Genomic DNA, 13,168 nt, shown 5'->3' with positions numbered 1-13,168 from the left:
TTAATAATAAAAGATCTCTGAAGTGATACTGTAGTTTCATTTTTATGAAACCATAAATTAAACTTGGAAAGATGCCCCAGGGTTCTCTGAGGTTGTGGATTAATCCCTAGTGACTCAACTCAAAAATTACCTGTTATTTCAACCCAACATATTCTTGAGGCACTTGTAGCATCTACCTCCCAGCTGAGTATCATAGATTTAAAGAATGTATGAAAAGCAGGGTATATCTATCTACATTCCCTTAGACAATGGTGTCAGCAAGATAGCTAAATAAACAAGCGCAAACATACATACCAGGTCTAAACTTGCCCTAGAAGGTAGAGTTGAACTACTGTTACTCACTGTGTTTATCTTTCGGGGCAGAGGAACAGGCATCTCAGAGGCACTGGCCAGAGTGCCATTGGTGTCCTCGCTCGGTTGTCTTGGCACAGCTTCTCCCTGCTGGCTGGGGGCCAGTGAGTCTGGGGACTGTCCTTTGCTCACTACGTCTTCTGAAGGTGGCTTCAAAGCAAGGTCTGTCATGATGGGCTTCATGGGGATGTCAGAGAGTTGGGGCTTTGGAGGGAGGTCCTTGATGTGGGGCTTGGGTGGTAAGTCTCCAAGCTGAGGTTTAGGGGGAAGGTCTGTAAGCAGTGGCTTAGGGGGCAGTTCTCCAGGCTTGGGGGGCAAGTCTGAGATCTGGGGCTTAGGAGGAAGATCTGCCAGTTGTGGTTTCTCAAGCAACAGAGCTTTCTGGGGCAACTCTGATGGTTGCAGTGATTTCTGAAACACTTCTGGAGGTTGGTTGCTTTTTTCTGTGGAGGGGTGGTGGATGGTGTCTGTTTTCCGTAGGGCCACTGCAACAACACAAGGCTGGATTGTGCTTGGGGTTTCACTGATGTAAACCATCGTATCTGTATTTAAATTACTTTTAACATAATTTTGCTGCTTCATTCTCCTGAAGTGCTGTATGACAAAGACGAACACATTTCCAAAACAACTGAGAGCGCAGGTAGAAGACTGTACAGTTTCCAAATACTGAAGAGTATGAGGATTCAGGGCACTTTACAGATGCTTGTAAAACACTATAAAATTGTGATTCAGAAAGACCTACCTTTTGGAGGTAGCTTGGGGAGAACTCTTGGACCAAGCGTAGACTTTGTGGTACCTGAAGTAGAACTGGGAAAAAAATAAAGGATGCTTTCAAAACAGATCCGTGGTTGTGGGAAAAGATCAAAAGTCAATTATATATATTCTATAGCATAGCTTTTGATAAAAAACACCTTACTGACAGTGATCCTCATTTTGTACACAGCATACCTTTGTGGCTGCAGAATGCCTTCAAACTTGTTCAATGAAGGCGATGTCTTGTTCAAAGAAGGTGGAGCTGAGTCATTCCCTGCGAGTGTCAGATCACCATGACATGAATTTTGGTTGCATCAGACTGCTACCCATGCAAAGTACACATATGGGGCAGTGTGAACATAGTGGGATGAGCAGCAAGTGAAAAGGAGGTTCAAGTCCAGTTCAACACACTCAAGGTGATCTCCATTCACAACCATAATACTGCAAATTATCGTTGGTTCCATTGTTTACATGATATAATACAAGGGGCTTCTGCAGGTAAAAGGGAGATGTGCTGAGATCAGGAGGACCACATGTGCACTGTGGACACACTAGGGGTAAGATGGACAGACTGAGCCTTCTACTAGCTATCATTTGTGTCTTTCAACTTGACACTGGAAGTGAAATGGTTCTGCTGGTAACAGCCACATGTGAGCATGGTGCTGCTCTAGAAAGAAAAAACTGGATGGTCTGAAAACTCTTGACCTACATCACCAATTCAAAGACCCCTTGCCTGCAGACCTACTGTTGTCTATACACCAATAGATTAGTCTCCTGTTTTATTAATTTCTACATGATTTGGATAGAAATAATCAAATTTCAAAACAATCCATACGCTTGGTAGACATGGCACCTAAGCAAATATGTCAATAAAACACAAGCGTTTCACATTGCTTGATTGAGCCCTGGTCATTGTGTGCAGATAACTGATACATCTCCAAAGAAAACCCTCCTCACCAGGTTTCATCATTTCCTTGGAGATTGCAAGGGCTTTTTTATTTTACCACCATTCCTCTATTAAACACTTTTCTTTATATCAGCTTCATGCCGGCATTCCGAATAAAAAATGTAGCCACAGTTTAAAAACGCAAGGAGCCAACGTGTGCATGTGTGTGGAAAGCTCTTCATGGGCTGACACTTATGATACACTTTTTGAATAATGAGTTTTATGTTGCTTTGGAGAAAACCATGTGTCACGTGCAGACCTTGCAGAAACGTTATGAAGAGAGATGCTTTCGGATGTATAACCAAAACGACAAACATGGAATATTTACTGAACTGAGAGATGAGATGATTTCACCATCCCACACGCACTGTAAGTTATATACAGCACTGCAATGTAACTCTTTGGCCATTGGTTACTCAAAGCGCCTAGAAATTTACAAAAAAAGCAAGTATCATAGGAAACATGTCCTTGTATGCCACATTAATTTCAATATTGGGATTCTATCAGCCCCCCACACACACACAAAGCTGATCATAATATTACATTAATAGGAAACCTGTCACCTTCTTACACAGGCCTATCTGTGTTTTCATATAGGTTTCCAAATTTGAATTCAAAATCAAAAGTTCAAATTTCGATATCTTTTTCTGCACCCAACTCACCCCAGGTTATCCCATCTTTACTCTGTAGAGGGCTGGGTGGGTCAGACAGGGTGCGTTTGTGGTTGGGGGGAGGGGGTGGAGGCCTCTTCTTGGACAAGGTGGAGCTGCCCCCAGGAGGCTGTGAGCTCAGAGGGAGGGTGGAGGGAGGGCCGGAGGTTGGAGCTGGAAGAGTGACAGATACAAAACATCCTGTAACTGGCAGGCAGGGCTGATGGCTCCGCCCACATGCAAGACACACAGAGTCCATAGGGAAACTGGGTGAACCCAGGCCTCATTTATCGACAAGGGGTATCTGTGTTGAGGCTCAGGAGGTGGATGCAGGGAACATGAAATGTCAATGCGTGGAACTGCCCACTCTGGCTTCTGGGCCTGTTTGGATGACCCAGATGGCATGGAACTGATGAAAAAAAGAATCAAGGATGGATGCCAACACTAACAACAGCACAAAATCACAATTCTACATAGACATACAAAAAAAGAATAGCAGGAAGAAAGAAAAATACACAATAATGATTTCTGATGGGGGGAAAGGAGTTTCTCTTCATAATTAGGCAACAATAATAAAGTTTCACACACTGTCTGAAACCGCTTGTCCCGAAGCCTAGCCTGGCAACACAGGGCACAAAGCCGGAGGGGGAGGGGACACAGCCCAAGCAGGACTCAAACCCCAGACCTGCCAGAGAGCAGGACCTGGCCAAGCCCACTGCACCACCATGCTGACCCCTAATAAAGTTTCAATAAAGCACAATAACTAATACATATGTGTGGGGAATAAAATTTGCACATATTTCCGCACTGTATTTCTACAATGTGAGCTTTTTTGTCTTCAGCTGAATATAAAATCTACATGAAGTCTAAATCCTGAACTACATTCATTCAATAAACCATGTATATGGCTATGAAGGACTTCAGCTTCCTTAACCTAGATGCATTTTAGGTGCTTAATTCAAGTGCTTGGGAGACTCCGAAAAAGGAAGGTGGTTGCAGCGGATGGCATCATTCCAAAGATGCTGAAGATGTGTGCGCATCAGCTGTGTTGAGTACTACTGCATATGTCCCATGTCAGCCTGGGCCAGGTAAAGGTCCCAAAGATGTGGGAAGGATCTTACCTGCTGCCTGCCCCCAAGGAGGCTCTACCAACAGACCTAAATGACTATTAGCCAGAAGTTCTGATTTCACAAATAACGAAAACCCTTGAAAGGCTGGTCCCAGAACACCTTAAATGACATGCCAGGCACCACTGCAAGGTCATGTTCGTCAATTTCTCCAATGCAGTCAACACACGGCGACTGTCTCTGAATAAACTCCAGTCCATGAAGAACAATGATTCACACTCTCTACATGCCATCATGGTAAAACAAAGGAGCATTTTCAGCAACAGGCACCATTGAACAGGCACCGAGGAGCAATGACTTTTCATGTTGCCGGGATGGTGACCTCTTAATGACCAAGTTGCACTGAGCTTTCATTGTATCCCACCACACCAGACCTCACTTTATTCATCCTCTTACATTAATACACTCCACCCGCTATAGCATTTTTATACGTTTTAATGTTTTCCATTTAAATAGATTTTCCTATTCATTCACTTATGCATTTTTTTCTTCTGATTTTACCATGGACGTTTTTGCTTCTTTCTCGTGTATGAATGTACATACATGCAGCATGTGTACATGTATGTGTGTTGTGCCCTGTATGCTCCTGCAACCAAAGTGAATTTCCCTCTGAGATTAACAAAGTTTCATTCATTCATTCATTCGTAATGTCAATTTAAATGTATTGTGTTTTATTCCCTGTGAATAATATTATTCCACTATGTCAAAAAACATGCCCTGTCACATTTTGCTGTTGCAAGATCCATCATGCAAAGACAAACTAGGGTATTAACAGAACAGTTGGCACACGTTGTATCACATTCCAGTTATCCAGGAAGGTAAGGATTTAACCTGCTATCGAAGAAAGCGTCACATGATTATTGCTCTTAAGTGCTGATATAAAGAACACAGTGGAGGGTCACATGACCTCGACAGCATATATACCACCATTTGAAGGTCTGTAATCTGAGTCCAGCAGTTTCTCCACCACCAGCATGGAATTGACCAGGGAATTCAGCTACCACCAGCCTGGAGAAAACCATATGCTAAATCCTGAACCCCAATGCCCTGATCTTAAAAATTAAGGACAGAGCCCATGTAACATTTTTAGCAGCTGTAGAAGTCCCAAAATAAAGACCACGTATGACTTCCTTTTTCCAACGAAAGGAACAAAGCAATGTTTTCTCCCACAAAAGTCATCACTATATGTTTTTCAGCTTCCTTGTTCACTGACTGGCCAACAGCCCTCCTTGTATTACAATGAAACACAACAGATTCTGAGTATGTCTATTCTTCTGAAACCCGATTTCTGCTGAATCAAGAGCAAGTTTACATCATGCAAACAGGTAACACAACAAAAGCAATCACATCCCTTCCATTTCAAAAAGTACAGCCCTGCTTAGCTAACATTTATATGTATTTATTTGGCAGACAATTTTTTCCAAGGCGACTTCCAATGAACTCTATGTAGTGTTATCAGCCCACAAACCTTATTCACCATGGTGACTTACACTGCTAGATACACTACTTACAATGGGTCACTCATCAATACATCAGCGGAACACACTCTTTCTGGCACTCACACACACACTAGATGTGAACCTGAACAGCATGTCTTTGGACTGTGGAATGAAACCAGAGCACCCGGCAGAAATCCATGCAGACACGGGGAGAACATGCAAACTCCACACAGACTGAGCAGGGATCGAACCCACATCCTCTCGTGCCACCCAGACGCTGTGAAACAGCAGTGCTACTCAAATGAATACATAGTTTCCCATCCAGTATTTACCAGGAATTTAACTTTTGTATGATTGAATAATCAAAAACTCAAAAAGTATTTACACTTTCCCTTTCACCAGCATTTCACCAGGAAGCACACTATTGCACACACTTCTTAATGAACAATTACAGAGACATTACAAAGAACAGTTTAAATGATCTGACCAAAAAACTCACAACCATAAGAAAATATACTATATTTAATTATTTCCTAGACTGTGATTTGAGCAATGGGGTTTTAGTATCACCCCCTTGTCACAGAGGTGGAGAAGCAAAAAAATTCAGAGTGCAAATATTACCAGCAGGGACTATTTAAAATTTCTAGAGGTTCAGCTCAAGGCATAGGGTTTTCCTGTACAAGTTCCAATAAAAGTACAAAAATGCAGCTAATAGAGAGCTCAGTCAGAGAGGAAATGGTCTTGCATCCCTTTAACATGTTTTGCAAGGGAATTGGGGTGCGAGGGGATATATAATGACTTTAATATTCACTGATGTATAGTCGGGTACCGGCCAGTGTGACATAGTGTGACATCTGAGATCCACTGTAAGCCATAAGTGGTGCTGTGAACAAGAAACAGAGACAGCAGGAACAGCTGGAAAGAAGGCCATTTCAGCAAAGGAACTTGTTCATTCAGAGCTCAAGTCAAAGAGCAGAATTAGGGGAAAAACAAACATGAAAAACAACAAAGTGACCGTGTTTAACTTTGAATAGAAAGGCTGGTTTGGCACTAGTGATATCTCACGGCAAAACACTGACAGTGTATAATACCTGTTTGGATTCTTCTGGTTAAAAGTACATTTACATGTATTTATTTAGAAGATGCTTTTCCCCAAAGCAACTTCCAGTGAACTCCACGTAGTGTTATCAACCCACACACCTTATTCACCAAGTAAAACCTGCATGCTCTGAGAATAAATCTGCGTGAACAGACAGCTTTTTTCCACCCTCCAGCCAGGTGATTTCAGCAAACTGCATTCCTCTAAAGGGTGTTGGCACGATAATGTCTACTGGCTGTATAGTAATCAGACTTGAATAAATACACACAGCACCAACTTATATTTACACATAGTTTATGAACAAATATGGACTTCTTTCATGTTTTATTGTATTAGAAGATTGAATTATAGTGGATTAAATTAGGCTTTTAACACTTCACAGAAAAATTTTCTTTAATGTCAAAGTAAAACATTTTTGCAAATATAACAGGACATAAGCGAGTGCATAAGTATTCAGCTCCTTTATTATGAGACACCGGGGTAAATCAGCTGCGGTGCAAACAAGGGTTTTTATAATTTACTTAGTGATTTCAACAGAGATCATCTGAGTGCAGTTAAGGTGTTTTGTGCAACTACACCATAAATACACCTCTATCTGGAAGGTTCCACGGTTGGTTAGTCCAACAAAAACTATATGATGAAGGCAAAGGACATTCTAAGCCAATCAGTGGCAGGGTTCTTGAGAATTATCAGTATGAGGAAGAATGCAGAACAATTTTAAGGCACTAAATATTAGTATAGTTGAGCTGATTGTTAAAAAAAAACAAAAGAAATTGGAAGTAATATCACACAACTGTGAATCTGTGTAGAGCAGACTATCCTCCAAAACTGACTTTGAGTACGAATGGCACTAGTCAGCGAGGCCACCAAGAGGCCTTTGGAGCTCTGAAGGAGTAACGGTCTTCTGTGACTGAGACGGGAGAGACTGTGCATTCTATAACAGCAGCCTACATACTTCCCCAATGTCAGCTTTATGGGACAGTGGCTAAATTAAAGTTGTTGTTAAAAAAAGGCATGTGACATCCTTACTACTGTATGCCAGAAGGCATGTGGGCATTTCTGAAACAAAGAGGAAGAAAATTCTGTGGTCTGCTGAGACGAAAATGGAGCTTTTTTGTCATCAAACTTAACACTATGTTTGGCTTAAGATAGCAGAAACACACAATCTCTAGTGGGAAAAATGGCGGTGGCAGCATCATGCTGTGGGAATGCTTGTGTACAGCAGAGCCTGGAAGGCTTGTCAACACAGAGGGCATAATGAATTCAGCAAAGCTGACATATTTCTCCAAGATGACAAATAACCAGTGCAAATAAGTTTTAGAGAAGTGCCAAATAATTTGATGCAAAAATTTGATGGAAAAATAACAAATCTTTCTTTACTTCAAGAGCCGACTTAACTCTGGAAACCAAACTATGTCTGTGGTTCTCAGGGCACTTATTTCAGAGTAAGCTAGTGGTGCACTCAGATATTGGCAAGGAAATTAACACTATAGAAACATTTTGCCCATGGATTACTGCAGGCCATAGAGGAGTCAATCCAGTCTTATCCTACCTTTGCCAACATTCCGAGGAGGCAGGGGAGGGCCATCTGCAACGGGAGAGGTGGGTGACTCAGTCGAAGTGCCGTACACCTGGTTGCTGAAAGAGCTGTAGGAGAGTCGCTGCCTGTCGCGATGGCCAACGAAGCTAGGGACGGAAAGCTTCTCCTGGGGGGACAGGCTAGATGAGTGGCAGAAGCTCTGAGGTCGTGGCGAGCGCTCCTTTTTAATGGGGCTGGGCTGAAAGGATGCAAGAAAGGAGTAATGTACACCTCATGTATTGGACCTCATCTATGAAATGGGACAACACATGGAACATAAATGGATCATAAAGAAAGAATTTTTTTTTTCTGAAAAAGTGTGGTAGTGAGGCAAGTTATACCTGGAGAAAAATACCTCAGAGTACAAACTCAGTGTAATCTTGAAAAAATGCAAAGAGAAATAATGTTAAAATATCAGCAGCTACACTGAGAGGAATGCTAGTCAAACATGCAACAGTTATTTTTACATGTATTTATTTAGCAGATATTTTCTTCAAAGCGACTTCCAATGAACTCTATGTAGTGTTATCAGCCCACACCTTATTCGCCAAGGTGACTTACACTGCTAGATACACTACTTACAATGGGTCACTCATCCATACATGAGTGGAACACCCTCTCTCTGTCACTCACACACTATGGGGGAACCTGAACAGCATGTCTTTGGACTGTGGGAGGAAACCAGAGCACCTGGGGGAAACCTACACAGACACGGGGAGAACATGCAAAGTCCACACAGACTCGGCATGGACAGAACCCACATCCTGTGGCACCACGCAAGTGCTGTGAGACAGCAGCACTGCTCACTGTGCCACCGTGATGCCCCACTTTAAGAGTAGGTGCAATAAAATAGACAGAGAGAGTTGCCAGAAACTCAAGCAGGATTCAAGAAGGGAAAAGGAACAAGAGATATTATTGCTGACATTAGATGGATACTAGAAAAGAGCAAGGAATATCAGAAGCCTGTCTACCTTTGCTTCATCGACTACAGCAAGGCTTTTGACTGTGTTGATCATAAAAAAACCTTTGGTCAGCTCTGTCGCAAATGGGAACACCGAAACACATTGTTCAGCTAATAAGAAATCTCTATGATGGGCAACAAGCTACGGTTCAAACAGAATATGGAAACACAAGCTGGTTTTCAGTCCAGAAAGGTGTACGACAGGGCTGCATTTTATCACCATATTTATTCAATCTGTATGCTGAAACCATATTTCGAAAGGCTACCTTAGAAGAAGATAACATTGGAATACGTATAGGCGGAAGACTGATAAACAGTCTGAGGTATGCCGATGACACAACATTGCTGACTGGATCAAAGGAAGACATGGAGCGTTTGTTGAAGAAACTCAGGGAAGAAAGTCGAAGGATGGGATTAGAACTGAACATGAAGAAACCAAGGTCATGTCAACTGATAACATTGATAAATTCGAGCTTGACAGAGAAGAAATTGAGATCGTTTCTAGTATGAGTCTTTTGGGAGCACTTGCGAACACTGATTCGACCAGCACTCAGGAAATATTACGTCGTTTGGCATTAGGCAAGTCGATCATGAAGTCGCTAGACAGAATCTTCAAAAGCAAGGACATCAAACTGCAGACAAAGATAAGGCTAGCTCAGACTCTCGTATTCTCAGTTGTCAAGTATGGTTGTGAAAGTTGGACTATATGACCGAAGAAAAATTGATTTATTTGAAATGTGGTGTTGCAGGAGAATTCTGCGTGTGCCGCGGACAGCGAGACGAACCAACAAGTCAATCATGGAGGAAATCAAATCGGAAATGCCACTTGAAGCGCAATTGATGAAGATGTGTTTGTCATATTTCGGTCATATGGTTCGAAGGGAAAGATCACTGGAGAAGGATGTCATGACTGGAAAGATCGAGGGTACAAGGCGCAGAGAAAGACCACCGATGAGATGGATCGATGCGATTACAATGATGACAGGGTGGACGCTCGAAGATCTCATCAGACTAGCACAAAACCGAGCCCTTTTTAATTCATTGGTCTATCAAGTCACCAAGACTCGAACCCGAGTTGATGGCACATGATACACGTGATGAAATACTATGGCTCCTTAACTTACAAACAAGTGGGATGGGAAGCCTGGTTATAACCCGTTTTGTTCATAACTTGAATTTTCACCTCTATGTCATAATAAAAGATTAATGATGCATTAGAAAAAATTTCGAAAAACCTTGTACACAGCTACAAAAATACAGTAAATTGTTCAATTGTATTATTTTTAACATAATACTAATTACAAACACACACACACACATTTTCTGAACCGCTTGTCTCATACGGGGTCGCGGGGAACCGGAGCCTAACCTGGCAACTCAGGGCGTAAGGCCGGAGGGGGAGGGGACACACCCAGGACGGGACGCCAGTCCGTCGCAAGGCACCCCAAGCGGGACTCGAACCCCAGACCCGCTGCGCCACCTCGCCCCCCTTAATACTAATTAATAACTACGAAAAAATAAATAAGCTCCATTAAAACCACAACAAATTTAAAATTGCTGAAAATAAAACAGCATACTCTCCAAAAACTATTGAAACATTTCCATGTCAACTGTCGACCAATTTATCCCATAAACACATGAGACATCAGGAACATCAGAGCCAAACTTTAAACACTGCAGTAGCAAGTTAAATTAAGGCAGTAAACTCCTGATCTGTTTGGGTGTACTTCATTGCCATCTATCACCCTGAAAGGTAAACACATGTGATATTCACTCCAGTGAACTTTTTACTCATAAATTTTCAGGAAATGAAAGAGTGAAAGGAAAAGAATTTACTGCAAAAAAATACCTACGCCTTCAAAAATTCTGAACTGTTAAGAACAATGGAAACAACCATGGAAAAAGTGTAATGAAGTAGCTAATATGACAATAGAAATACAGTATAACATAAAAAAAAGAAACCCTCTTTATTAACTCAGAACCAAACAGAAAAGGTGATTTTTGTGGTGCATTTAAATATGTATTATGAGAAATAAAATAAACAGAAATGTCTATGTTTTGAAAAACTATGTCTTTCCTGCTTATGGGTTTGTGTCACGGATGAGATGCTACCATGGACTCACCTTGTCATCCAGGTCATCGTCGCTTTCATCAATCTCCTCCAGACGCAGGTTCCAGTCATATTCCACGTGAACGTGGGGGTTGAACTTCCCAGAGGATGCCTGAACCAGCTGGTGGTGGAAATGTTGGAAAGACCCCATGAAGCACAAGAGTCAAAAGTGCTGAAGAAGACTTCACTGAGCACAAGTCTAAACACAGTCTAACCAAAACACTGAAAAGTACAAAGACAATCACTTCGGTTCTATGGTACACACACTTGGTAGACACTAACACCTGCTGAACAGGTTTTTCTTTTTTTGAACGGTAAAAGAATACTTTTTATCCCATACAGGCAGTCCCTGGATTACGAAGGAGTTCCGTTCCTAACTCTGTCTTTAAGTCAAATTTGTATGTAACTACAAATCGTACAGTTAGGTACGATTCGTGTCTAACGTGAGTTAGTCAAATGTTTGTCTTAACATATAATATATAGTGTGCCTTTCTATGCGTAAAAAACATTAAAGAAACACATCCAGGTACACTAAAACATCTTTACCATAATAATAATAATAATAATAATAATAAATGTAACTACGGTATTTATAATCGAGAGAGAGGAGGAGGAAGAGAGAGACAGAGAATGTGTGTGTGTGTGTATGTGTAGGCATTAAAAAACATTAAAGAAGCACTTCTTCAACAGTTTAGTTAGACAGTGATAATGATTAGTCTCTGTTCTACCTCGGGCTCACGCGCCCACGAACCGCTGTAGATGCGCAATGTTTTGATACGAGTTGCAAAGTAGTGCCTGTTTGTTATTACAAATCACTGTAGGGAATCGGGGGGCGGTGGCACACCGGGCTTGGCTGGGTCCTGCTCTCTGGTGGGTCTGGGGTTCGAGTCCCACTTGGGGTGTCCCCTCCCCTCCGGCCCTACACCCTGTGTTGCTGGGCTATGCTCCGGTTTTCCATGACTCCCCTTGGGACAAGCGGCTTCAGCCGGTGTGCGTATGTAACTCAAATTTTTTTTATATAACAGGCTTTAAGGGGCTTGGTTCGCAACTACAGGTTGTACGTAAGACGGACGTTCATAACCCGAGGACCGTCTGTACATAAATAATGCACTACAATTACAAAGCAACAACATTGTACCATAGAGTTACAAACAACAGGAATCACTTATTATCTATTGTTTCTATTCTATATAATGCTGCCTGAAATAAAAAAAAAAAAAAAATAGGATGAGTAAGAAGTAACAATATGATTCCTAAATCAAAAACCCTAAATCATAAAGAAAAACATTTTTCAAAGAAATAAAAGAGCACGATATTGTCATAACATGCACTCCAGTCAGAAAGTGAACAGGAAACGTCACTACATATTTAGCTGAGGCCCACAGCACAGAAATACTCAGCAGTCCAGTTCTAAAGAACACAACGAAAGGCCAAAACAGCCTCCAGTTGTTTTAAATGAGCCATGTTATGTACTGAATATCAATAATGATAAGTCTCTGCACACGTGGACAGAAGCCGTATTTCTACGCTCCTGAAAGTGGCACTTACAGCTTCTTCACACTGCTTTATCCTCAGTCGTCTTGCAATATCCAGGGCGCTTTCCCCATTCTGATTGGCTGAAAACAATAACATTTCAAATTTCATTCACAAGTAACTATTCATTTGCTCGGGAGGGCACGGGTACTGGAAAAACACGGTAAATTTACACGAAAGCCAAAATTAATTGAGCCTCAGCATCATAATATGAGTATTGATGTTGTGCTCATTACCATCCCCAATAAAACACACATCCAGACTTTTTTTTTTTTTTCCCACTGGTGAATACTGAGAGCAAGTATCCCAGCATCCTGGGACTCACTCACTGATACTCACCGATGTCAGTTGCAGGCTTGCCTCTCAAGAGCAGTTTGAGGCACTCGTGCTTCTCGTAGAGACAGCAGTAGTGCAGTGCTGTGTTCCCCCTCTCCGTCTGCTTGTCCAGATTGCCACTGTAAGGAGACGACACCGGGAGAAAGGGCTCGGGACACGGTTACGCCGAAACTTCGGCCGAAGCCACGATAACTTAAGCTACTCGGAGCGCTGAGATGTTTCTTGGTAATCAGACATTTGGGAACTACTAGTTCATCAAACATGAAAATCCAGCCATGCCGAAC

At 41.9% G+C, this 13,168-nt stretch overlaps 1 protein-coding gene across 4 annotated transcripts in view; it reads right to left on the bottom strand.

The window, feature by feature from the left end:
- Nucleotides 1-13,168, bottom strand: part of LOC108942348 (arf-GAP with SH3 domain, ANK repeat and PH domain-containing protein 1-like) — an 81,326-nt gene that overhangs the window by 1,286 nt on the left and 66,872 nt on the right. For 3 of the 4 annotated variants that reach the window (XM_018765654.1, XM_018765655.1, XM_018765656.1), the window contains 8 exons: nucleotides 12,888-13,003; nucleotides 12,564-12,631; nucleotides 11,029-11,136; nucleotides 7,918-8,143; nucleotides 2,713-2,874; nucleotides 1,300-1,378; nucleotides 1,094-1,158; nucleotides 343-836 (listed from right to left, as the gene is read on the bottom strand). In XM_018765654.1, coding sequence (XP_018621170.1) covers nucleotides 343-836; nucleotides 1,094-1,158; nucleotides 1,300-1,378; nucleotides 2,713-2,874; nucleotides 7,918-8,143; nucleotides 11,029-11,136; nucleotides 12,564-12,631; nucleotides 12,888-13,003 — 1,318 coding nt within the window. The remainder of the gene's footprint in view (nucleotides 1-342; nucleotides 837-1,093; nucleotides 1,159-1,299; nucleotides 1,379-2,712; nucleotides 2,875-7,917; nucleotides 8,144-11,028; nucleotides 11,137-12,563; nucleotides 12,632-12,887; nucleotides 13,004-13,168) is intronic. The other variant, XM_018765657.2, reaches the window with a different exon arrangement.

This window comes from Scleropages formosus, chromosome 5 (assembly GCF_900964775.1).
Source record: "Scleropages formosus chromosome 5, fSclFor1.1, whole genome shotgun sequence".
Taxonomy (NCBI): domain Eukaryota; kingdom Metazoa; phylum Chordata; class Actinopteri; order Osteoglossiformes; family Osteoglossidae; genus Scleropages; species Scleropages formosus.
Note: the sequence above shows the minus strand (reverse complement) of the source record. Positions and strands in the feature narration are given on the sequence as shown.